The sequence below is a fragment of the Heteronotia binoei genome, chromosome 18 (genome assembly GCF_032191835.1).
Source record: "Heteronotia binoei isolate CCM8104 ecotype False Entrance Well chromosome 18, APGP_CSIRO_Hbin_v1, whole genome shotgun sequence".
Taxonomy (NCBI): domain Eukaryota; kingdom Metazoa; phylum Chordata; class Lepidosauria; order Squamata; family Gekkonidae; genus Heteronotia; species Heteronotia binoei.
This window is the reverse complement of record NC_083240.1, coordinates 29,501,029-29,526,019: the sequence shown is the minus strand read 5'-3', so window position 1 is coordinate 29,526,019 and position 24,991 is coordinate 29,501,029. Positions and strand designations below refer to the sequence as shown.

The window sequence follows — 24,991 nt, the reverse complement described above, 5'->3', positions numbered from 1 at the left end:
ATAGCATTGTAACTAAATTGTGGGATTTTCTGCCACATAATGTGGCATGAGCTCAGATTTATTCATTTATTTGTTTGCTTGTCAGATTTTTTTGGACTTCCGGGGTTGGAAAATGGCGAGCTGAGTTGCTTTCCCTAACGGGGGCAGGCTGGCACTTCTGTTCAGGGTAGTAAAAGATTTTTTGGGACTCTGTTGACCTAGAAGGTCTTGCAGTGACTTGCAACACTGAAACAACCCTGACCTGGATAGCCCAGGCTACCCTGATCTGGTCTAATCTTGGAAGCTAAGTAGGGTTGACCTTGGCTAGTATTTGGAAGGGTGACTTCCAAGGAATACCAGGGCATGAAGCAGAGGCAGGCAATGGCAAACCAGCTCTGAAACATCCCTTGCCTTAAAAACACATTTTGCTTGTCACCTAGAGGCACATAAAGCTAAAAGAGCTAGAACTTCTGGTTGCCAGACAACCTTAGGAACTCCTGGCTATACTACGCACACTGCCATACAATAGAACAAAGCGAGAGTCAAGTTTCACCTTTAAGACCAACAAAGTTTTATTCAGAATGTAAGCTTTTGTGTGCTAGAAGCACACTTCATCAGACAAAAGTATGGCATGGCAAGCAGTCCTAAATATAGAGATAGTGGGCAGTGAGTTAGTATGCAGAGTCACTCACTGCCCACTTTCTCTATATTTTGGACTGCTTGCCATTCTATACTTTTGTCTGATGAAGTGTGCTTCTAGCACACGAAAGCTTACATTCTGAATAAAACTTTGTTGGTCTTAAAGGTGAAACTTTACTCTTGCTTTGTTCTACTGCTTCAGACCAACAAAGCTGCCCATCTGATGAAACCTAACAAAAAACAAGTAATACATATCAGATATTAAGATATATTACTCAGCTCCATAACATTGTCAGACCAGCCCCCATCATCTGGTTAACTTCCAAAGGCCAACCTGAACCATTCGGTTTTGCAAACCCGGTAGAAGGCAAGCAAGTCCTGCAGAAAATGGGTGTCGTCCCAGCGTGGTTTGGAAATAGTTTTGAAAAGGGAGCAGACCAGTTCAAAGAGGGATAGATCTATTACAGGGGTGGCCAAACTGTGGCTCTCCAATCCCCTGCCACCCAGCTGGCTGGCTTGGAGAAGGCATTTCTTCAAGTCAGCCAGCCAGCGGCTTGGAGAATGCATTGAAAGTTAAAGTTGCTTTCTTTCCATCTCTTTCTCCCTCATCCCTCCTCTCATTTATTTGCCCTCCTTCCTGCCTGCCTGCCTTGCGGCTCTCAGAGATATGACATTTATTCTATATGGCTTTTACATTAAGGAAGTTTGGCCATTCCTGATCTATTAGCTATGATGGCTAAGTGAAACCTCCATGTTCAGAGGTGGTCTACCTCAGAATACCAGTTGCTGCTGAGGAAGAACTGGGTGGGGGGTAGCTGTTGCGGTCATGCTTTGCTTGTGAACTGCCTGGGAACATCTGGCCATTGTCTGAACCAGATGAGTTTTGACTAGACTGGATGAGCTTTACAGTTTGTCCCTGCAAGACTCTTGTGTTAATTACTAATTTTACTGTATTGTGCCTCTCAGGCCAACTGGGCTTTGCAAAGTGGGTTGAGGATCAGTCTTTTCTGTTCGCTTCGCCTTAAAAAAAAAAAGTTGTTTTTGTTTGATTTTGTTTTGCTGTTCTGATAGCAATCAAAATTCAATGCAAACGATAATTAAAATTCAATACAAATGTTATGTGGGAGTGGATTGTCAACTGAAACTAGTTATGACTGATGGATGACTGTATCTGTTTTGATGGAGGAAAGTGCCATCAAGTCACAGCAATTTATGGCAGCCCTGTCTCTTTCAAGGCAAGAGATGAACAGAGGTGGTTTGCCATTGCCTACCTCTGCGTAGTGAGCCTGGGCTTCCTTGGTGGTCTCCCATCCAAGTCCTAACCAGGGCTGACCATGCTTAGCTTGTGTGGGCAGGGCTTTTTTGTAGAAAAAGCTCAGCAGGAACTCATTTGCATATTAGGCCACACCCCCTGATGCCAAGCCAGCCAGAACTGCGGTCCTGCTCCGAAAAAGCCCGGATTGTGGGCAAGAAAGAAAGCTTCTGGACTTCCCTGAAACATCAGGCTGACCACTAATTAAAACAGAATGGTGAACAAAATGGACGCCTAATCTAATCTTGCATGGCTCTTCATATGTTCATACATAAACCAGAGGTTTCCACTGACAGGTCCTCGGCTCAGAGGTTACAAAAGCGAATGAATATGGAAACAGTTTTGATAGTGAAAAGATAGGATACCCGTTGAATGAGGAGCCCTGTGGCGCAGAGTGGTAAGCTGCAGTACTGCAGTCTAAGCTCTGCTCCCGACCTGAATTAAATCCCAGTGGAAGCTGGGTTCAGGTAGCCAGCTCAAGGTTGACTCGGGCTTCCATCTTTCTGAGATCAGTAAAATGAGTACCCAGCTTGCTGGGGGGAAAGTGTAGATGACTGGGGAAGGCAACGGTAAACCACCCCGTAAAAAGTCTGCCAAGAAAACGCCATGATGTGACGTCACCCATGGGTCCGTAACGACTCGGTGCTTGCACAGGGGACTACCTTAACCCTTTTACATGCTGAACACATCAGCTAGTCACTGAGAAATCGTAAAGCTGTGCCATTGCTTAACTCTTCCTTGTTGTGATTCTTTCCAGAAATTCATGCCGGCAGAGCCTCTGCTCCACATGCTTCCCATGACCTGTGAAACAGCCTCCATCGCGGTCTGAGAAACCCTGAAAGCAAAGAGGAACTGAGGATGGGAGATTCTCTAGCTGACAACACAGGCAGAAGCCCAGAGATGTATTGTAAAGACACCCAGACAGAACTTGCCGAAAGAGTAGCTGCTATTGATGTTGACGTGGGTCCCGACATTGTGACCCAAAACGGTCAGGAAACGGCAAAAGAGAATGAAACTGTGTGTTCTAAGAACTCTGCTAACAACCAACGGAATGGGGTCAGCCTTGAATTGGGATCATCTGAAGAACTGGACGGGGCTCATGAACTGACGGCGCCCAAGAGAGTGCCAACGAGGCCCCTTCTGTCTGGTAGGAAGTACTCTCTTCAAGAGAGGCCGGCTGGAAACTATCTGAGCTCTGCCGACCCCCAAGGCTTTGGTCTTTATGCCACTGGGCCTTCCCCGCGGATTGTGAGGAGACCAACAATAGAGTCCCATCGAGTCTCCATCTCTGATGCTGCGGTAGGTTTGCCGTCCGCTCTTGATGGTGGCCCACTGTTGTTGCAAGCAGAAATAGCAGCCTAAAAAGATCTTTTTGGACATTCAAATGACGCAAAGTTGTGAAATGGGCGCATGTGCTGCCCACAATCCGCCCAATATGTGTGGTCCCTCTGTTGTGTGAATGAGAGCCATCTATGTATTTACCATGCATGTATAACTTCAGAACAAACTGACCACTGGGTTTTTCAGGGTTAATTTTCACATGTACCTGACACCTGTACGCACCTGGTAAATATGCATGTTGCCTTGGAGCTGTCCTGCTCTTAGGCTGACTCTTGAACCGCTATGGCTCTGTAGGAAAAACTGTCCAGGGGTAGAAGATGAAGATATTGGATTTATATCCCGCCCTCCACTCCAAAGAGTCTCAGAGCGGCTTACAATCTCCTTTACCTTCCTCCCCCACAACAGACACCCTGTGAGGTGGGTGGGGCTGGAGAGGGCTCTCACAGCAGCTGCCCTTTCAAGGACAACCTCTGCCAGGGCTATGGCTGACCCAAGGCCATGCTAGCAGGTGCAAGTGGAGGAGTGGAGAATCAAACCTGGTTCTCCCAGATAAGAGTCCGCACACTTAACCACTACACCAAACTGGCTCTCCTAGAAAGGGTAGACCCTGATTAGGGTAGGGTAGACCCTAGAAAGATGGAAAGGGCAGACCCTGATTTCTGATCCCTGTTCTTGGTAAACGATTGTTCCTTTTGTCTTGGAGAAATACTTTGTTAACAAATTTTATTATGGAATGCTGGACAAGTTCAGGGATCAGCTCTCTTCCCAGAGGCTCTTGGAATCTGGACACATGAAGCTGCCTTCTACTGAATCAAAATATTGTTCAATCAAGGTCTGTGTTGTCAAAAACTCTCTGCAGTGTAGAAACGGAACCAGAGCAAACCCTCCATGTGGAAGCAGCCTTGGTAGAATCCTGTTTTATCATGGAGCTATTCACTGATGATGAAATCTAGACCGATTTCCCACTCGCCTTACGCCACTCTCAAGCTCCTCTTCTTAGCGGGGCTTCCCTCCGATTTCACACTATCTGCCCTGGAGCTGCAGCTAGTGTTGGCTTTTTCACTCTGCAAAGAGAAACCTCTAAAAACTAGTTTCTCTTTGCTGCACGAAAAAGCCGATGCTAGCTGCAGCCCTGGGGCAGGTAGTGTGAAATCGGAGGGAAGCCCTGTTGAGAAGAGGAGCTTGAGAGGGTGTAAGGCGAGTGGGAAATCAGTCCTAGCTTCTCAAATGTCCTAGAGCTTAGTTGGGGCCTCAGTTGGAGCCTCAGAAGGGAAAAACATTTCCCTAGGCCAGTTGTGACCAGATAATTTTTCATGTTCTTTCAGAAAGTCAACATCCATAATTTCTTCTAAGGTTTTTCAACCCTTAGCCACTTCTGCTACTCTGGTGAGCAGTGAGAGCAAACATGGAATGGGGAAGGGTGTCATTTGACAGCTTTTTGGCTGAAAAAACAGAAGCGACAACCACCACATTGCACAACACTGTAGGAATCCCTCTTATGTCTGCAGTAAAAACCAAAGAGCCTGGGGGGGGGATTCCTAGAGCGTTATATGACACCATGATGTCACTTCCAGTTTTTCAGCTGGAAATAACATCACACAATGTTTGGTCCTGCTGCTCCTTAGAGCAGCAGTGGAGACCATAGCATGAAGAGTGGGAGGCAGCCCTAGTATTAATAGCTGTTAACAATTTGACACACGATGCCTGTCTCCAGACACACAGAGATGCCAAAGAACCTAATTAATATAGATTACCAATATAATTTGATGACGTGTGTGTGTGTGTGTGGGAGGGAGATCTATAATGTCTGTGTGGAGAACTCCACAGTCCACATATTGGCAACAGCTCTCTGTGGTTTCAGGCAGAGATAGTTTGCACTGCCTGTTTTCTGATCCTTTTAACTGGAGATGCTGGGAGTTGAACCTGCATACGCGGCAGACACACTATCACGGAGCCACAGCTCCTCTTCTAGTACAGAGTGGATGAATCTTGTCTCTTCTGGACATGCCTGTAAATGCATGAACCCTAAGGCACCTTGGAATGCTGTTTTACATCCTGCAGCTGCAAGAAGCGTGTTTCCAGTTGCTTCCGCACAGGGCACAACCCTCAGGTTAAAATGGGATCAAAAATAAAATGATCTGGTTCAGAAGGAGTAATTTGAAGTCATGAAAGTCAGAGCATTTATGTGACTACTTTGCTCACATCCAGTACAGGGCGGGGGACTGGACTAAGCTTTGCCTTCAAAATGGTGTGGCTAAGTTCTGCATCTTTCCACCTTTTACTGCCCCTTATAGGGCTTTCCCCGCCCCTCCCCCACCCCCCGCTGAGTATAATATTACAGCCTAGCTGGGCAAAAGAAAAGAGAGGGTGGGGAGGGTTTCCAACATCCAGATAGCACCTGGAGATCTTCTGCTAATACAGTTGATCTCCACAGGGTTTTTTTTGTAGCAGGAACCCCTTTGCATATTAGGCCACACCCCCATGATGTAGCCAATCCTCCAGGAGCTTACAGGGCTCTTAGTATAGGGCCTATTGTAAGCTCTTGGAGGACTGGCTACATCAGGGATGTGTGGCCTGATATGCAAAGGTGTTCCTGCTACAAAAAAACTCCTGGATCTCCAGACAACCAAGCTCAGTTCCTCTGGAGAAAATGGTAGTTTTGGGTGGTGGATTCTGTGGGATTAAACCCTGCTGAGGTCCCTCCCCTTCCCAGCCCCCACCCCCCCAAGCTCCTTCCCCAAAATCTCCAGTTCTGGCATTTCCCAATCCAGAACTGGCAGCCCCAGTCCCACACCACCATGTGGTAAGGCAGCAAGGAAAAATGGGGGAGAACTGTTGTCACTTCACTATGGTGAAATTTCTGATACACACCCAGAAATGACATCAATCAGCACATTGAGGTCAATGCTCTGGGAACCCCAGGTGTTTGAGGGAGGCCATTGGTCCGCCTAGTACAGTTCTAATTTCTGAGTTGGGAATACCAGGTGATTTTGGGAGCGGAGCCTGAGAAGGGTGGGGTTTGGGGAAGGAAAGGATTGCAGTGGGGTATAATGCCAAAGTGGCCATTTTTTCCAGGCAGACTGCTGTCTGTCGCCTGAAGACATCCTAGCATCCCTAATGGCCAATCTGCCCCTGCTGCTATAGCCCTTTCAGTCTACCTTGCTGCTTACCCCCCTGCTTTATTCCAGTTTGATTTTTATTGTAAAATTTATTGCATTTTTGTCAAATATTGACAGTTAGTACCTCAGAATTTTTTTTTTTTTTTAATCAGCAGGATGGCATAAAAATAAATCGCGTCAATCAAATGCTGTCAGTTGTGCTCAAAACAGATGCTTGGTGATTCATGATCACATTTTCTTGGTGTCTTTTAAAGCTTGATGACAGCTTTGTGGGGCCCTTACTTGAGGGTCAGGTTGAGGGGCTTTGTGGGGAGAAGAGTTTAACCCTTTCATCCCCACACAGTTTTGCAAGTCAAAATTGCCTCCTGCTGCTCTGTTGTGTATCTTGAAAGAAGGAAAAAAAGATAATGGATGGATACTTGCAGTCCTAGATGAACCATTAAGCAAAATAAGCTCGTGCTTCAAGGGAAAGGGGAGCAACACATGATTTTTTTGCTTATCTTGCTCACTGCTAGTTAGTGTTAAATAAATAATTTTTTATAAGTTTATATTTAATATAGTTGTGGGGTCTGGCCTGGAAGAAAACTGAATAAAATATCTTATTTCACTTTCAGCATTTATCGAGTCTTAATGTTTTGTCAGTTAAGCAATGGAAAGGCTGAGGGGGCACCATTATTGGGCTGCGTTTAGGGCATCATCTGGCCCTGGATACCTTTCTTCTATCACATACTTATAGGGTTGCCAATCCCCAGGTGGGGGCAGGGGATCCCCCCATTTGGAGGCTCTCCCCCCCCGCTTCAGGGTCGTCAGAAACCGGGGGGAGGGGAGGGAAATGTCTGCTGGGAACTCTGTTATTCCCTATGGAGATTTATTCCCATAGAAAATAATGGAGAATTGATCCGCGGGTATCTGGGACTCTGGGGGGGCATTTTTTGAGCTAGAGGCACCAAATTTTCAGTACAGCATCTAGTGCCTCTCCCCAAAATATCCCCCAAGTTTCAAAATGATTGAACCAGGGGGTCCAATTCTATGAGCCCCAAAAGAAGGTGCCCCTATCCTTCATTATTTCCTATGGAAAGAAGGCATTGAAAAGGTGTGCCGTCCCTTTAAATGTGATGGCCAGAACTCCCTTTGGAGTTCAATTATGCTTGTCACAGCCTTGATCTTGGCTCCACCCCTAATGTCTCCTGGCTCCACCCCCAAAGTCCCCAGATATTTCTTAAATTGGACTTGGCAACCCTACATTCTTATCAGGCCTTTCCTTCAAATAAATTCAGGGCAGCATAAGCAATTGCTCCCTTCCTCCATTTTATCCTTACAACAGCCTTGTGAGGTAATTCAGGCTGAGGTAGAACGGCTTGCCCAAAGTCACTTAGCTGGCCAAATGCAGACATAAACCAGGAATCATGTAGCATACTCGTACTCATGCACTTTAACCATACACCAGACTGTCTAATAACAGAACAACCTGGTTTTGATTAGCAAAACTCTGCAGGGGTGGACCCCAGAGGCCATCATTCCACTCTAAGGTCTGTCCTTCCAGGCTCACTTCTGCTATTCCCAGGGGCCATCATTCCACTTTAGGGCCTGTCATTCCAGACCAGAAATTCTGGTACGTCTGCCCACACCTTTGATAGTGAAAAGCTGACACAGAGCTGAGATGACTCAGCACTAATTGGTGTGAGGCTCTAAGATTTGTTCACAAAAAAAGGCTGCAATTTGCTGCCACATTGTAATTCTTGTGATTACCAAAACCTGAGATTACATTCTGAGGTAATTCTGAGGTAATTTTAAATTTCAGATTTATAATCCAAAATCCTGAGATTTTTAAAAAAATAAAATTCAGAATCTAGCGGTGATTTTTAGTCCTAAATTGGGCATTTTTCAATTGCTTCTGTTTATTTTTTTAAAAATGAGTAGCGTAACCTGTGCAATCTGATTTTTACATTCTGAGTGTGAAATGCGCCATGCAACCACATCCTGTTCATGTAACAATACACTGTCCAGTAATTACCAGCGTTTGTGCTGGTTTACCTACTGCATGTGCTATACTGAAATAGAAAAGTGATTCATGAGAGCCATTTGTTGATAGGGTTAGACATGGATTTTAGGGCTCGCTTTTAAAAATTTAATTACCCAGCTTTAATCTAGGCTCATTTTATAATCTTGATCAAGTCATTATAGCTTTTTCGAACCTACATCTCAGGGTTCTTTGGAGATATTTATTTACCTCACTGGTACCCTGTCCTACTTCCCAATATAGGGTTGCCACTTGCCAGCTCTGGGTTGAGAAAACCTGGAGATTTGGGGGGCGGAGCCTGAGAAGGTTGGGGTTTGGGGAGAGGAGAGACTTCAGTAGCCATAGAGTCCACCTTCCAAAGCAGCCATTTTCTCCAAGTGAACTGATCTTTGTCACCTGGAGATCGGTTGTAATAGTGGGAATATCCAGCTATCACCTATCAGGGGTGTCAATCATGCAGTTCAGGGGCCGAATCAGGCCCCCAGAGGGGTCCTAGCAGACCCCCAAGCAACTGGCTGTCAATCTGTTTCCTTCTCCCTCTCTCTTGCTACCTTCTGCATAACAGATTGCTTTGCAAGGCTTGCTCAGTTGCACAAGAGCTACAGAGCAAAACCTCTGTTTTCTCCATTGACTGAGGCTCCTCCCTTGGGGAGAAAGGGGGGAGGAATAGCTTGCTTTGCCAGGCTCTCTCAATTGCACAGTAGAGCTACTGAGCCAAGCCTCTCTTCCTTCTATTGGCTGAGACTCCCCCCAGTCCCCTGGGGAAGGAAGCAAAGAGCCAGGGTTTCCTTTGCCCAGTTCCCTGGTTCCCATGGAAGAAATACAAGGAAAGCATCTTTAAGACCAATGAGTGCTAACATTTTAAGCTTGTTTTAAGTTTTTTTAAAAATATATGTATTTGTGTTTGTCTGTGTTCTTTATAAAATGTATATCTCTGCTACGTAATCTTAAATAGGTACACACACGGCCTGGCCCAACATGGCTCAGCCCAACCTGACATGGCCCAGCCCAACAAGGTTTCATTTATGTCAGATCTGGCCCTCATAACAAATGAGTTCGATACCACTGACCTAGATGGTTGGCAACCCTATCCCAACAGGGACTGAATGTGAGAAAGGGGCCCTGGCTATACATTCTTGCTCAGCACCTTCAAAAACCTGGAATCAGCCCTGTCTCTGACCTTCAGTTTGATTCTCAAGGGAGACCCAGTGGTAGCTGATGTAGTGGTTTAACCGAATACAAGACAGCTTCTTAAAGGTTTGCTGTATTTCCGTCCATTGTGGCCCAATCCTGTTGCAGGACTGCAGACCTGGAAAGGTTGAAGCCTCTCCCATTTTGTCTCTGCTCGAGTAGCAGGCATTGATTTTCATCCTCTGTCTCTTTGTTTCAAAAGTCTCCTTGCAGCTGGCACTGTATGAGTTTGTGTTGGTGTTGCCCTCAGGGAGTTTTCTCTGCTGTAGCAGCTTGGTCATGATTATTTTATCAGCCAATGTGGGTGATGTTTCCCAGTGCGGTGCACACAAGAGTTTAAAATTTAATGTAGGCGAAGGGTGGGTGGGTTGTTGCCACTGTGGTACCAACTGTTTCCCCCCCACCCAACAATCCTACTTTAAGATTCATTGCTAGTTTTAGGCACCAGAATATCAGCAAAGTGGCTTTTTGCATTGTGAAGACTAACAGGTTTGTTGTGGCATAAGTTTTTGTGGATGAAGTCTCACTTTGTTAGATGCATGAAGTGTTATCTTCAGTTTGCAGTTCACGCACACACACGAGAACAGAATACTAACTAAAATAAAGGGGAAGGGAAAAAGAAGACTGCAGATTTATATCCCACCCTTCTCTCTGAAACAGAGACTCAGAGCGGTTTACAATCTCCTATATCGTCTCCCCCCACAACAGACACTCTGTGGGGTGGGTGGGGCTGAGAGGGCTCTCCCAGCAGCTGCCCTTTCAAGGTCAACTCCTGTGATAGCTATGGCTGACCCAAGGCCATGCTAGCAGGTGCAAGTGGAGGAGTGGGGAATCAAACCCGGTTCTCCCAGATAAGAGTCTGCACACCTAACCACTACACCAAACTGGCCCTGGAGACAAACTGGAGACAAAAGACCGTTCAGCGTAAAAGACCAAACACATACAAGATGATAATCCTTTCACAATAGCTATGATTGCCAATCCCCAGATGGGGGCAGGGGATCTCCTGGTTTGGAGGCCCTTCCCCCACTTCAGAGTTATCAGAAAACAGGGGGTGGGGGTTGAATGTCCACTGGGCACTCCATTGTACCCTATAGAGACTGGTCTCCATAGGGTATAATGGAAAATCAATCTGTGGGTATCTGGAGCTTGGGTGGGGGGGGCTGTTTTAAGGTAGAGGCATTAAATTTTCAGCATAGCATCCAGTGCTTCTCCTCAACCTCCCCATTTGGAGCTTTTCTCCAGTAAGACTTCTGATTGACTGACTGTGCAGATTTAAAAAAAAATGTTTTGGCAGTAGCTGGTACAGTAACTTGAGGATCTTCACTGTGTGACTGGAAAAAAGCTGCTGCAGCCATTTTGTGGTTGGTTCCACCTCCTGAGGCAGCCTTTTTGTGGCTGCACCCACCACATTGTGTCAGAATTCCAAGGACACCCACATGGACCCCAATGCGGTGGGAAAGAGTCCTTATTAAGTCCTAATGGCCTAAATTCACATATGCAGATAAAACACTCACTTTTTATGTCATTGTTGAAGTAGTGGTGCTTCGGGGTTGGTGGCGGTTCATCCTGGGAGACTGAAATTTCTGAGGATTACCATGTTTGATATCAGATTTGTGTCCATTTTTTTTTTCATTTGCTTCTGACCATTATGCCCTGTTTAAGCAAGAGAAGGGCCTTGATGGCAAATGTGACAAAAAAGGCCAGGCCTTTTTTTGTAGAAGGAGCTCCGTTGCATATTAGGCCACACACCCCTGATGTAGCCAATCCTCCAAGAGCTTACGGGGCTCTTAGTACAGGGTCTACTCCAGGAGGATTGGCCACATCATGGGTGGATGGCCTAATATTGGAAGGAGTTCCTGCTACAAAAAATGCTCTGAATATGGCATTGGATGCTGAGCAGGTAAATCTGGCCTTCATAGTATGGATAATAATGGGGGCTTATTAGCTCTTGTGACAGAGTGTTTCCTGAATGGATATTGTGACAGAGTTGCAGGGCCCAATCTAGGGTTGCCAAATCCCTGGTCAGGATGGGTTTCCCCTGGCTGGCAGTGGAAGCCCCACCCCTGAAGAGCCCCCTCCCACATCAATGTTTAGTGTGATGGCACCACCCAGAAATGACATCATTGCGCAGGACATGTCCCACATTGACACTCTGGCATTTTGGCCGAAAGTCTACATTTACCATGGAGATTTAGGCCAAAATACTAGATCGGCATGCCCAGCATAATGATGTCACTGCTGGGTGACATCATTGTGTTCATGAGAGAGAAGATGGACCCAGGAGCCCCCTGCTGGATATCCAGTAAGACCTGGCAACCCTAGCCCAATCCTTGGATTTCTGCATCTTTTAAAACAGTCCGTTGGTGCTGACGAACAGCCACAGTAGACTTTCCCCACTGGTCTGCAGATGTTAATCGGATAATGGATTCAATTCATTAACTAAAGCTTTAGTTTGTAAAAGTACCCCCTGTTGACTGGACAAATCACTAGCCTTGAGGAGCTGATTTTCTTTTTTTAAATGACCTCTTCTTAAACAAAGAAACATGGGACTTAATTTTTAAACCCCCCGAATCTTTACAAAGCTCTGCTGTTTTCTTCCAGTCAGTACTAATAAAATAATAATCCACCAGTTAACTTCTGGAACCAGCAGTAAATCCATGTGGGGGAAATAACCTTGGGGAATCGGGGTATTAACAAGGGCAGGGGGGTGGTGGTAAATGAAATATACTGGAGTCCACTGACAATGCATTGAAGTTCACAAGTTTAGAATAGGGCTACCAGCCCTTTGGATATGAGGATTCCCTGCCCTAAAATGCAAAGAGAGAGAGAGAAAGGGGGACATCGGGCTGATGGCAGAACATCACTTTTGGAGAAACCCAGATGTGATATCACACCTCTCTAGGAATTGCTGGGAACTCTATGGTAAAGCCATAAAAACCATATGGTAAACCACTAATGGAGAAATACAGATGTGATGTCACACCTCTCTAGGAATTGCTCAAAACTATGGTAAAGCCATAAAACCATAAATTTCTGGTGATTTCTATAAAGACTGAAATTATATCTGAATTTCCCCCATAATTGATGTTATGCCATCAGTTCAATGGCTATTTCTTTTTATTTGGCAGGGGTGGGGGGCAGAACATCTTACAGTATTCCCCAACTGAAGATGCCTATCCACCTTGCGTTAAGCATGAAGCCTCTGTGTGTGTGTGTGTGTGGGGGGGGTATGATGTGTGCCAGTGGTCCAAACATAATTTTGGGGTTCAGAGGGCATGCAGCCATTTCAGTTCCTTATTCAAATCTTCTTAGCAATACCAGTTTCTTGGTGGCTACCAACTTCTTGGTGGCCAAAAAGAAGCTTGTGGTACCAGAACCAATGTTTGGATTGTGTACCACCAGGGCTTTCTTTTCCTGGGGGAATGCGGTAGGATGGAGTTCTAGAACCTCTTTGTGGAAACAAAATACTCCAAAAAAATGAGGGGAACCTATGTGTTTCTCCTTCATTTACCCCTTGAGAGTTGCAGCACCTCTTTTTCCAGAATAAAAGCCCTGCACCCACTGAGTGTTTTCCTGCAAGGGGCAGTGTCTAGGGTATAGGGATGTGTCATTTGGGGTGGTCCAGAGATTGTTTTGAGGTCCATCTTGGCCCGAGTGTCTGTATGTCCTGGTTGCACCCCACTTAGAAACAGGTGGTTGGGGACAGCCAGGAGACTTTGGAAGTGGAGCCGGGAGCAAGGTTGTGACAAGTGCGATTGAACTCCGAAGGGAGTTCTGGCCATCACATTTAAAGGGAACATGCTCCTTTTAAATGCCTTCCCTCCACTGGAAATAATGGAGGATTAGGGCACCTTTTTGGGGGGCTCATAGAATTGTACTCCTTAGTCTAATTTTTTTAAAAACTGGGGGGGGGGAGTGAGGAGAAGCACCGGATGCTATGCTGAAAATTTGGTGCTTCTGCCTCAAAAAACAGCCCCCCTCGAGCCCCAGATACCGATAGATTGATTCTCCACAGGGTATAATGAAGTGCCCAGTGGACATTCAAACCACCCTCTCCCCACTTTCTGATAACCCTGAAGTGGGGGGAGGGCCTTCAAACCAGGAGATCTCTGGTGTGTGGACTCTTATCTGGGAGAACTGGGTTTGATCCCCCAGTCCTCCACTTACAGCTGCTACAATGGCCTTGGGTTAGCCATAGCCAGGGTGGAATTCTAGCAGGAGCTCCTTTGCATATTAGGCCACACACTCCTGATGTAGCCAATCCTTCAAGAGCTTAAAAAAAAAAGAACCTTGTAAACTGTTGGCGGATTGGCTACATCAGGGGTGTGTGGCCTAATATGCAAAGGAGCTTCTGCTAGAATTCCACCCTTGGCCATAGCTATTGCAGGAGTTGTCCTTGAAAGATGCTGCAAGAGCTCTCCCATCCACCTCACAGGGTGTCTGTTGTGGGAGGAGAAGATATAGGAGATTGTAAGACGCTCTGAGTCTCTGATTCAGAGAGAAGAATGGGGTATAAATCTGCAGTCTTCTTCTTCTTCTTCCTGCCCCCCCCCAACTATCCCTGTGTGTTTCCTCTACTTGGAATAAAAGGGTATCTGAAGGTAGGGGACACGGTACAGTGGAGGAAGAACTTGTCCCCTTCTCCAGAACTTCATGCCCAATCCATACGAAGCCTCTGCCTTTCCCACCACAGGGCTAAATGTGTTTCTTTTAAAGCATACCTAGCTTACCTTTCTGTCAAATAATCAATGACCATCTGTCCAAAAATTCCACCCCACCCCCACTGCAAATCAGGCTATTACCTGTTAGCCATAATCACCATAGCTATAAGATAAACTAAGAACAGACTCGGTCAGATTAAAAGAGCAGATCACAGAGCTCATTTCGGCCACAGTTGGAAACAAATTAGAAGAATCCCCAGATAAAAGCAGGGGAGATAGGGCAGCTTTTAAAAGACCTATTCTTAACTAGCAAGATTGGTTGGAAAGGACTGTATTTAAATAGGTGGAGATTCCTATGAAAAGGCGCAGACAGATAAGCGATTTGGCTGTTGTTCATCAGGCCGTAGAAAGTAAATTGTGTGCACAGCCACAGTTTGGATCAGGGAGACGCAGGAAAGGAAGAAGGGGGAGGGGAGGTAATCCTGCAAACCCTGCTTGGTTTTGATCATCTCCGCAGTGTTAGGGTTGCCAGGTCACCTCAGCTGCTGGCTAGGTTGCCAATCTTCAGCTGGCACCTGGAGATCTCCCACTATTACAATTGGTCTCAAGATGTTAACATCAGATCCCCTGGAGGAAATAGCTGCTTTGGAGGGTGGAGTCTACAACATTATACCCAGCGGAAGCCCCTCCCCTTGAACCCCACCCTCTCCAGGCTCCACCCTCCAAATCTCGAGGTATTTCCCAATCCAGAGCTGGCAACTCTAGCACTGATGGAAGATGGGGGTAGAGTTGCCAGATCCAGGTTGGGAATCCCTTTGAGATTTGGGGATAGAACCTGGGAAGACAGATATTTCAGTGGGGTACAATGCTATAGAGTCCACCCTCTAAAACAGGGGCGTCAAACTCATTTGTTATGAGGGTTGGATCTGACGCAAATGAGACCTTGTCATGATGGGCCATGTGTGTCATAAAATGTAATGCCAGGTAGCAGAGAGATAAACTTTATAAAGGACACAGACAAACACAAGTAAAGATTTTTTAAAAACTTAAAATAAAACATTCTTAAAAGATTAGCACGGACACCTCTTGCTCTGAATTATTGCATCAAAATCTGGAGACAATGTCTATGCTGTAGTAGTCTTGAGTACGCTGTTCAGGTGTTCAGGTGTATATCTGTTAAGTTGCAAACCTACTTTTGATTTATTGATAGTCATTACAGAAATCTCACGGTCAGAACTTTCAGCCTAAGACCCAGAGGATAATATGAAATAGCTGGGCATTGCAAGCTTTTGTACATAAGTTGGTTTGTGTGTTGGTCAAGGACATGTGAAAGCACCATGACACAGCCTTTGGGCTATGTTTTTGTCTACGAAAGTATAGTCTTTCCCAGAGAAATAATTACAACTCCTATGAGGAGACTTAAGAAGAAGAAGGTGAAGATACTGGATTTATATCCCGTTCTATACTCTGAATCTCAGAGTGGCTCACAATCTCCTTTATCTTCCTCCCCCACAACAAACACCCTGTGAGGTAGGTGGGGCTGAGAGAGCTCACAGAAGCTGCCATTTCAAGGACAACTCCTGCATAGCTATGACTGACCCAAGGCCATTCCAGCAGGTGCATGTGGAGGAGTGGGAAATCAAACCCGGTTCTCCCAGATAAGAGGTCCACGCACTTAACCACCACCACACCAAACTGGCTCTCAAATCGTAAATCTGTCTCTCAAATCTTAAATCCTCTCATACTGCAATCCTGATCCAAATAAGGCCATGTGCATTACTCATAATGGAATGCCTAACATCTCCTGTATAGGGTTACTAATTGTGGAGCTGCAGCGTCACGCATGATTAGACCTTTAGATGCATGTTGCAAAAATCATTTAGGAGCTTTCCTGCAGCGATTGATCCTGTCCATCAGCAGCAGAAGCCTTGCTGGGCAGTAATCTCTTTGCAGTAAGAGGTTCAAAGCCTGACCTGGATGGCCCAGGCTAGCGTGATCTCAGACCTAAGTAGAGTCGGCTACTGTCCGTCCTTGGAGGGGAGACCACCAAGGAAGTCTACGGTTGCTCCTCAGAGGCAGCCAAAGGCAAACCACCTCTGTTTGTCTTTTGCATTGAAAACCATATGGGCTTCCCATAAGTTGGCTGTGCCTTAACAGCACTTCACACACACACACCAGGCCTGTAGCCACAGGGGCCCTATGATGGCACTGCCCCCCTGACTTCCTTCATGGGGGCAGCCTGCTTTTTTTCTTTTTTGCCACGGCTGAGCCACTGAAGCAACACCAGTGGCAGCCGGAGCTAGGAGAGCCGAGCAGGGCGCAGTGCAGTGCAGCAGCAAAAGCAGCAGGCAGAGAGGAGGGAGGCGGAGGAGCGGAAAGCAGAGGAAGCCCAGTGGAATGGGCTAGGGAGGGGGGGATGGATGGACCTGCTGGCTACGAAGTGCCGGGGTGGGGGAGGTGGAGGTGGAAGGAAACCCCCCTGCTTGCATGCAAGGTGCAGTCCCTTCTTGACTCCAAAGTTTTAGGGTTGGCTGCCTCGACTTGGCTGCATTCAGACTTGGCCAGCTTTTGGAATAGTTTTCTGTGGCTCCGAAGGAAGGACCAGAACCAGTGAGTTGAAATTAAATCAAAAGAGCTTCCGGCTCAACATTAGGAAGAACTTCCTGACCGTTATAGCGATTCCTCAGTGGAACAGGCTTGCTCGGGAAGTGGTGGGCTCTCCTTCCTTGGAGGTTTTTTAAACAGAGGCTAGATGGCCATCTGACAGCAATGCTGATCCTGTGAATTTAGGGGGAGGTGTTTGTGAGTTTCCTGCATTGTGCAGGGGGTTGGACTAGATGACCCTAGAGGTCCCTTCCAACTCTATGATTCTATGAAACAAGACTAGACTGAAAGCATGCCATTTAGAAAATATCAGGCTTGCTTTTGGTTTAGCTCTCCCACACCCCTGTTCTTCCCTATTTAGCAGTGTTTGGCAACCCGCTCTTTACAGCGGGAATTAATTCCCTCCCCTGAGACCTTGTCAATACCAAACCTCTTGGGAATTTCAGAGGCATCTGCACACCTTTGAGAGCAACACTTCTTGCTTCTGCAGGAACCCGCCAGGCATCATCCATCACTGTCAGCCCCGGAGGCAGCGCATCCGTCATAGGCGGCTGCAAATCATTATGCAAGTTAAGTTGCAGTCGTTGCAGAGGACACACAAAAAAAGCAAAAGCAACAAAAAAGATTAAACCTATCAATGCTCACGCTCGGCTGCCTTGTGCTCAAACAGGGCGCTGTCAGTTGGGGAGTCGAGATGGATGTGAGGTTGCTGCTCCTGCGGCAAGAGAGAGGCGACATTCTGCGTCAGCCGGTTTGAAAGGCGTAGAAATGCCCCCGCCCTGAGCTGGATAGCCCAGGCTAGCCCAATGTCGTCACATCTCAGATGCTAAGCAGAGTCAGCCCTCTCTAGTATTTGGATGGGAGACCTCCAAGGAATACCGGAGTTGTGATGTGGAGGCAGGTAATGGCACACCACCTCGGAACATCTCTTAGAACCCCCACACGGTCCCCATAAGTCAGCTGTGACTTGGTGGCACTTTCTATCACCCAAATGTCCCCATTGTCCTCGTTTGGTGTAGTGGTTAAGTGTTAGGACTCTTATCTGGGATAACCGGGTTTGATTCCCCACTCCTCCACTTGCAGCTGCTGGAACGGCCTTGGGCTAGCCATAGCTGTCGCAGGAGTTGTCCTTGAAAGGGCAGCTGCTGTGAGAGCTCTCTCAGCCCCACCTACCTTACAGGGTGCTTGTTGTGGGGGAAGAAGTTAAAGGATATTGTAAGCCGTTCTGAGACTCTGATTCAGAGAGAAGGGCGGGGTATAAATCTAAGGTCTTTGGTCTTCTTGCCCGCCTCCAGGCGGTAGAGATACAAAGCAACGCTTCCGTGTATAAATTAGTCTCAATTAGTCTCAATTGTGCTTCTGAAAGCTAACACAAATAAAATTACTCTAACACAAAATATAACTGGCATCAAAATATATTTATAGCAAACGAAACATCAGCAGAAGAGCAAACGCCTAATGATGTGTGTGTATGTATGTGTGTGTGTATATATATATATAAAGGTAAAGGTAAAGGTGCAAGCACCAGTTGTTTCCGACTCTGGGGTGACGTTGCTTTCACAACGTTTTCACGGCAGACTTTTTACGGAGTGGTTTGCCATTGCCTTCCCCAGTCACCTACACTTCCCCCCCAGCAAGCTGGGTACTCATTTTACCGACCTCGGAAGGATGGAAGGCTGAGTCAACCTGAAGCCGGCTACCTGAAGCCAGCTTCCGCTGGGATCAAATTCAGGTCGTGAGCAGAGGGCTCCGACTGCAGTACTGCATCTTTACCACTCTGTACCACAGGGCTCTTTATATATATATATTTGTTCCCCTTGGTGTTTTTAAGATGGTCCTTCGTTCTGTTTGCTTCACAGGAGACTGAATCTGCACCTGCATCGGCAATTTCCTTTTTCTTAAGTCAATTTCATGGAAGGTGCAGGTTCAATCTCCTGTGAAGCAAACAGAACGAAGGACCACCTTAAGAACGCCAAGGGGAACGGGTGAACTTCGACTGGTCAATGTAGATTCTTAGAGATGTAGAAAATTTCTATTTTTACTCCATAAGAGCTAAACGAGCTATCTGGAAATTCAAAACTGTTTTCGCCTTCCAGGCTTTCTCTAAGCTCCAACCATGAAAGGTAACGTCTCACTAAGATCCATAGCTTCAGTTTTTTACCGTTCCAGATAGGTGTGTTTCACTTTGGTTGCTTACTTAGCCTCCAGGTGGTGGCTGGTGATCTCCTGGGATTACAGTTGATCTCCAGGTGACAGAGATCAGTTCCTCTGGGGAAAATGGCTGCTTTGAAAGGCGGACTCTGTGGCATTATACGCTCACTGAAGTCCCTCCCCTCCCCTCCCCAAACTCTGTCCTCCTCAGGCTTCAACCCCCTAAATCCCCAAGGATTTCCCAACTCTGAGCTGGCACCCCTCCTTGCTAAGCATATAAGGTGACAACATTTTAATTCCTTAGGGGCAGGGAGAAACTTTTGGCCAGTTGTGCTTGGCAGCCCACAAAACGCCCTCAAAAACTGACAGCCTGTACGTATATGTGTCAGACCTTTTTTAAAACGGGAAAAGCTGTGTTTAATTCATCTGAGTCTGTGCAGTGGAAGATCAGCCACAGCAGCAGGCTTGACAGGGAGATCGAGTAGAAACGACAGGCAGAGGGAACAAAGTAAACCGTTGTCTTGCTCCTGGGACGGCCCTTCTTGTTCTGTGGATTGGAAAGGTTTCATTCTCTTTTCCGTATGACAAGGAAGCGAGAGAGGATTTCTCAACTGCTGTCTGGAAATGGGCTTTCCAGCAGCCTCCATTTCAAGAGTCTCCAAACCAGTGAGGTATTGTGGTTAGAGTGTCAGGCTCTAGGACCTTGGGAGTCCCGGGTTCGAATTTCCACTCTGCCATAGAAGCTCCCTGGATGATCCTGAGCATCTGTCTCTCTCTCTGTGTGTTACAAGGGGCGTTGTAAAGATAAAGTAAAGGCAAGGAGAGCGTAGTTGCTTAGAGGGAGGGCAGGATAAAATGTGCTAAATAATAACAAAACAAGTCTCCAGCCCTCCTGTCTTAAAAAGATAGAAGTTCTTTCTATAGATGTTTGAAAATAGTGAAGGAGAGACACAGGGCTTTTTTTTTCTTACAAGGGATGCACAGGAACACAGCTCTGGCTGACTTGGCCAGGGCTTCGGCTTAAAAAAAAGCTCTGCAGCAGAGAAGGCCCTAGGCAGCCACATGCTCCCAAAGCGCATGCTCCATCCTCTTTGCCACCACCAGCCTCCAACGGGCTTGTGAAGAGAGCAAGAGATGCAGAGCTGCCACGAGCACCTTCTCCTGGGAGAAGCTGAGCCTGCCGCTGACTGCTGCACCGCATGTGGCTCTCTCTCTCTCCGGCCATGTTTTTTTTTTAATGGGAGGGGGCACAAAACAAGGTCTCTCATTGGGCTGTGTGAGAACACACATCCATGAAATGCAGCTGATGCACTGTACTGTGCCGTCTCAATATGCGGAAAGTAACCTACTGAACGGGTGATGTCACTTCTGGGGATGTCAGTGGTGTGGTCTAATATGCAAATTAGTTCCTGCTGGGCTTTATCTACAAAAAAAAAGCCCTGGGGAGACATAATCCCCGCCTCCTGATCTGAATCAAGCCTTTACACCTGAGCCACTTGTGGGAAGGGCGGGATAGAAATCCCAAATAAATAAATAAATAAATAAATACATGCTTGAAAACCAGAAATTAAAGAAATCACTGGGAGCTTTAAACATGGACCTTCTGATGCATGTCTCTACCAAATGTCAACTTTCTGTCAGTTTTCTCTTATCGTTTTTATCTCATTCTCCCTCCAGGAAGCTTAGGGTGGTCTTCCATTTTCCCCTCACAGGCAACCCTGCGAGGTAGGTTAGGCTGAGCGAGAGAGACAGACAGAGAGAGACAGGAGTGAGGTCACCTAACAAGCTTCATGGTTGAGCTAAACCAGGGCCTGCCTGCTCCGTCTGACAACAGAACTATGCTAAGCTAACTCATCTATTATTGAACTCACGTTATCAATGAGTCTGAGGCTTCTTTAGGTGGGAAAATGTCTTTCATTTTCTCCTGCCTTTCTCTGCAGGGAGCTCACAGAGGAATGAAACTGTATCAGCTGCCTTTAGAATTTTAGCTGCTATTCCCAAATAAAATTCTTTTGAAATAACGACTTAACTTTTTTTTTTCCCGTTTCAGGATTGTGTGCAGTTGAACCAATACAAGCTGAAAAGCGAAATAGGAAAGGTATGTTTCCATAAATGATGCTTTAATTTACAAAAGGGGCAACTCGGAGGCTTCAGCTGTACCTGCTTGCAAACCTGGCAGGGGTTTTTTTTGTGTGTGTATGTGCGCCTGCCTGAAAGTCATGGTTGACTTCTGGTGGCCCCTACTGGGCCTGGACATTCAGAGAGGTGGCTTGCTATTGTATGCTCCTGCGTCCTGGATTTGGTATTCCTTGGAGGTCTCCTATCCAAGTACTTAACCCTGGCAGGATCTTAAGTGGAATTGTTCTTCCTTTCTGCTGGGGAACTTGGATGCTAATTTGAGGGGAGTCTTAATCCCCAAAGGCTCAAGGTTAAAAGTTTGTGATAGTCAAGTTGGGTAGCTCTGTGGCTTCTCAGACGCCAATCGTCAACATTTAGGAGAATTGCATGGCACAACCTTCTTTAGACTATACTACCTTTAAATGTAGGCAGGGTATGATTGAATGTTCATTGCTTTCAAAATCCCCTCCCCCACCTGTAGAAACATAAGACTGTCAAACAAACCTAAATATTTTTGGCCTTATTTCAAAGGGCATTGTGTTGCCCGTTTTGGAGGGGTTACCTACTTGTCTCTGGCAGACTGCATCAAGAGCTTTGGGGTTATTTTGATTTTAACTTCAGTAGCAGCTCAAAGATATTGAAAGTTTTATGATGTAAGCCACCCTGAACCCATTTTTGGGGTAGGACTGGGGTATAAATTGATTACATGAATGAATGAATTAATGAAAGTGGCTTCTTCTGATTACATCCTGTTTGGATATCACTCACCTTCTAGAACCAGCTGATTTAGTAATGTTAAACTATTCTGTGTAATTCTGAGGCTAGATTAAAGCTAAAAGTACAAGCACCAGTCGTACAAGCACCCTGTACAAGCACCAGTCGTTTCCAACTCTGGGGTAATGTCACACCATGACGTTTTCAGGGCAGACTTTTTACGGGATGGTGGCTAGATCACTGCAGTGTATTTCACATGGGGCTTATCCTTGAAGACTTTGTGGAAACATCAGTTCATTCAGAATACAATCCCCTGTCTATTGACTGGAGTAAATCCTTTCTATAAAAATTGCGCTCGTTTTGGAATGATTGCATTTGCTGCTGACTTTTCCCCCACTGGCTCCATTTCAGATGCTGATTTTGACCTTCAAAAGCCTTTCCGCCAGCTCTGTTCTTTCCACCAGTTTTTTCATTTTGTCTTCCCTCCCACTGGGATTTTCTGTGTCTGATGGCTTGTTCCAAGGCTTTCTCAGTGGTTGCTCAGATGCTCTGAATTGATCTGCCAGTGATGTTGGCGAATCTGTTCCTTCCTCCTGTGTCTAGCAGGGCATGTAAGACTGCACAATTTCAAAGGGCCTTTTTTTATTTTATCCTCCTAGTATGGCATATCGACTTTCAGGGCAACTGTTAGTTGCTGATGAGCTAATGTTTTACGGTGCTATTGTTTCTAGTGTTGGCATGTTGGAGCACCCTTCTGGCTGGCATGGCTGGTTTTTGAGGCCAGTTCAAATTGCTTGGCTTGAACCATAACATTCCTAAATGCTGGTCAATTTCTCCTGCGCCAGGAGACCTTTAAGGATCATTGTCTCCCATACAAACCTGTCTGCTCACTTAGATTATCTGCCCCATGTCCTTCCACCACCAGAAGTGCACTGGGTACCCTTCATGAGCTACACCAGGGGTGTCGAACTATTTGTTATGAGGGCCAGAACTGACATAAATGAGACCTTGTCGGGCCATTTGTGTCATGAAATGTAATGCCAGGCAGCAGAGATATAAACTTTATAAGGGACACAAATACAATTAAATATTTTAAAAAAACAACACTTCAAATAAAATATGCTTAAAAGATTTGCGTTCTTGCAATATTTTGTTTATTTAGCAGTTTCTGATAACTGACATTTCTTGCTCTGAATTATTGCATCAAAATCTGGAGACAATGTCTATGCTATAGCAATCTTGAACATGCTGTTCAAGTGTGTGTGTGTGTGTAAGTTCTAAACCTACTTTTGATTCATTGACTTTCATTACAGAAATCTCATGGTCAATGCTTTGAGTCTAAGACCCAGAGGAAAACATGAAATGGGTGGGCATTGCGAGCGTTTGTACATAAGTTGCTTCCTGTGCTGGTGAGCCAATGGAGAGAACAGAGGCTTTGCTCTGTAGCTCCTGTGTGATTGAGCAAGCCTGGCAAAGCAAGCTGTGATGCAGAAAGAAGCAGCAGAAAAAGAAGGAAGCGGATGACAGTGAATTGCTCATGGGTCTGATAGGAGCCCTCCAGGGGCCTGATCCGGCCCTCGGGCCACACGTTTTGACACCCCTGAGCTAAACTGTGTGGCTTATAGAGCTTCCTCCCAGAGGAGCTCTCCCTTGCTCACAAAGTTTAGGTGACAAGCTTGTTTTTATGGGCGGGAGTTCAAAATACCAGAGAATAAGCTCCCCCGATTCCTGTGTTTCCACTCTGCTTTGTCTTTCTCCTGTGTTGTTGCCAGGCATACTCAGGTTCTTAATGAGATTTTCACATATTTTTTGTTCTTACACTGATTGAAGTCACCTTGTGAATCCTCTGGGGGAGGATGGGAAAGCAGGGTGCCACGATTTGACATGCGTAAATATGACGGAAGTTTCCCCTTCGTTGGCAGAAAATAATTGTCCTTTCTTCCTGGGTTATCTCTTGCCCAAACGCAACATCAAGGCCCACAGAAGCCTTTAATGCAGACAATCAGAGGGCGAGCGAGAAGCAATCTTTCACCATCAAACCTGGTTAAGCCCTTATTTCCATACAAACGTGGTGTGATTTAATTCCATCCTGCATTAAAAGCCGCCCAGTGAGTAACTGAAAGGTATTAAAAGCCTGAATGGGCAAGCAGGGCCCCCCCCCCCACACCCTCGTTTCTGGATTGATGCCAGGGCTGCAGATGGCACCCTGGAGGAGTCTGTTCTTGCCTAGAGGAGGCGTTCTGAAAAGTCCGCAAATGCAACTTCCGAAAAGGCTATTCGAAAAGGCAGATTGGTCTGAGTTTTTCCTCTTTTTCTTAAAAAAGGAAGATCTGATTCTTAGCAACAAATGTCTTAGGAATAACACAGCATCAAGAAGCGTTCCACTTCATCAAGCACCGGTCTGTTCTACCTGCCCTCTCTGGACTGAATTTCTCCTTTCTTCCTTTGCTTCCTAGTTGGGATTGATTTATACTACTAAAGACCCGCAGGTCAGAGATGGGGAGAGAGAAGCCGCTTAGTTCAGACATCTTGCAGAATGGTGGTTTAATTAAACTGTCTTCTTTTTAAAATGTATTGTTGCTTATTACATTCACACAGAGAAAAGGGGGGGGGGATATCTCTCTCTGTCTCTCTCTGCGCACACACACACACACACACACACACACACACACACACGGAAGGAACCAAATAGCTTTACTGCAAAACCTTAAAAGCAAACAGGTAAATCTTGTCACTTATTTTCTTGTTCCGGAAAGTAATAAGCATGATCGACTTTGTTACTAGGACTGCCAGAATACTGGCCTCTCTGCTAACTATAGTTAGTTAGGGGCCATCAAGCCCAAATCTGAAACTGTGGCTTGAAGTTGGTTTATTAACCACAGTTGATGGATGGTTTTGCATAAAGCATGAACGTAGCTTCGTCCTGACTTGTTCCGCAGCACTGCCCTCCCTGGCTACAAAACAAGGACAATGCAAGCAGCATTTGGCAAGGAAAACCAAGGTGGTGATTTGCAAACTAAGTACAAAACCAAAGATTTGAATTATACCTGAATCTGAACCAAACCATGCATAACCGGCTTTTAATGGCTTTAAAGCCAGCATCATCACGTCACCTTTGTTCTTTTGCATGTGTTGTATA

The 24,991-nt window shown here is 46.0% G+C and overlaps 1 protein-coding gene across 2 annotated transcripts in view; it reads left to right on the top strand.

The window, feature by feature from the left end:
• The first annotated feature begins 2,725 nt into the window (after nucleotides 1-2,725).
• The window catches only part of CAMKK1 (calcium/calmodulin dependent protein kinase kinase 1), an 88,472-nt gene continuing 66,206 nt past the window's right edge, over nucleotides 2,726-24,991 (top strand). For both annotated transcript variants that reach the window (XM_060259344.1, XM_060259345.1), the window contains exons 1-2: nucleotides 2,726-3,229; nucleotides 21,071-21,118. In XM_060259344.1, the coding sequence (XP_060115327.1) occupies nucleotides 2,789-3,229; nucleotides 21,071-21,118 (489 nt within the window). In that variant the 5' untranslated portion in view covers nucleotides 2,726-2,788. The remainder of the gene's footprint in view (nucleotides 3,230-21,070; nucleotides 21,119-24,991) is intronic.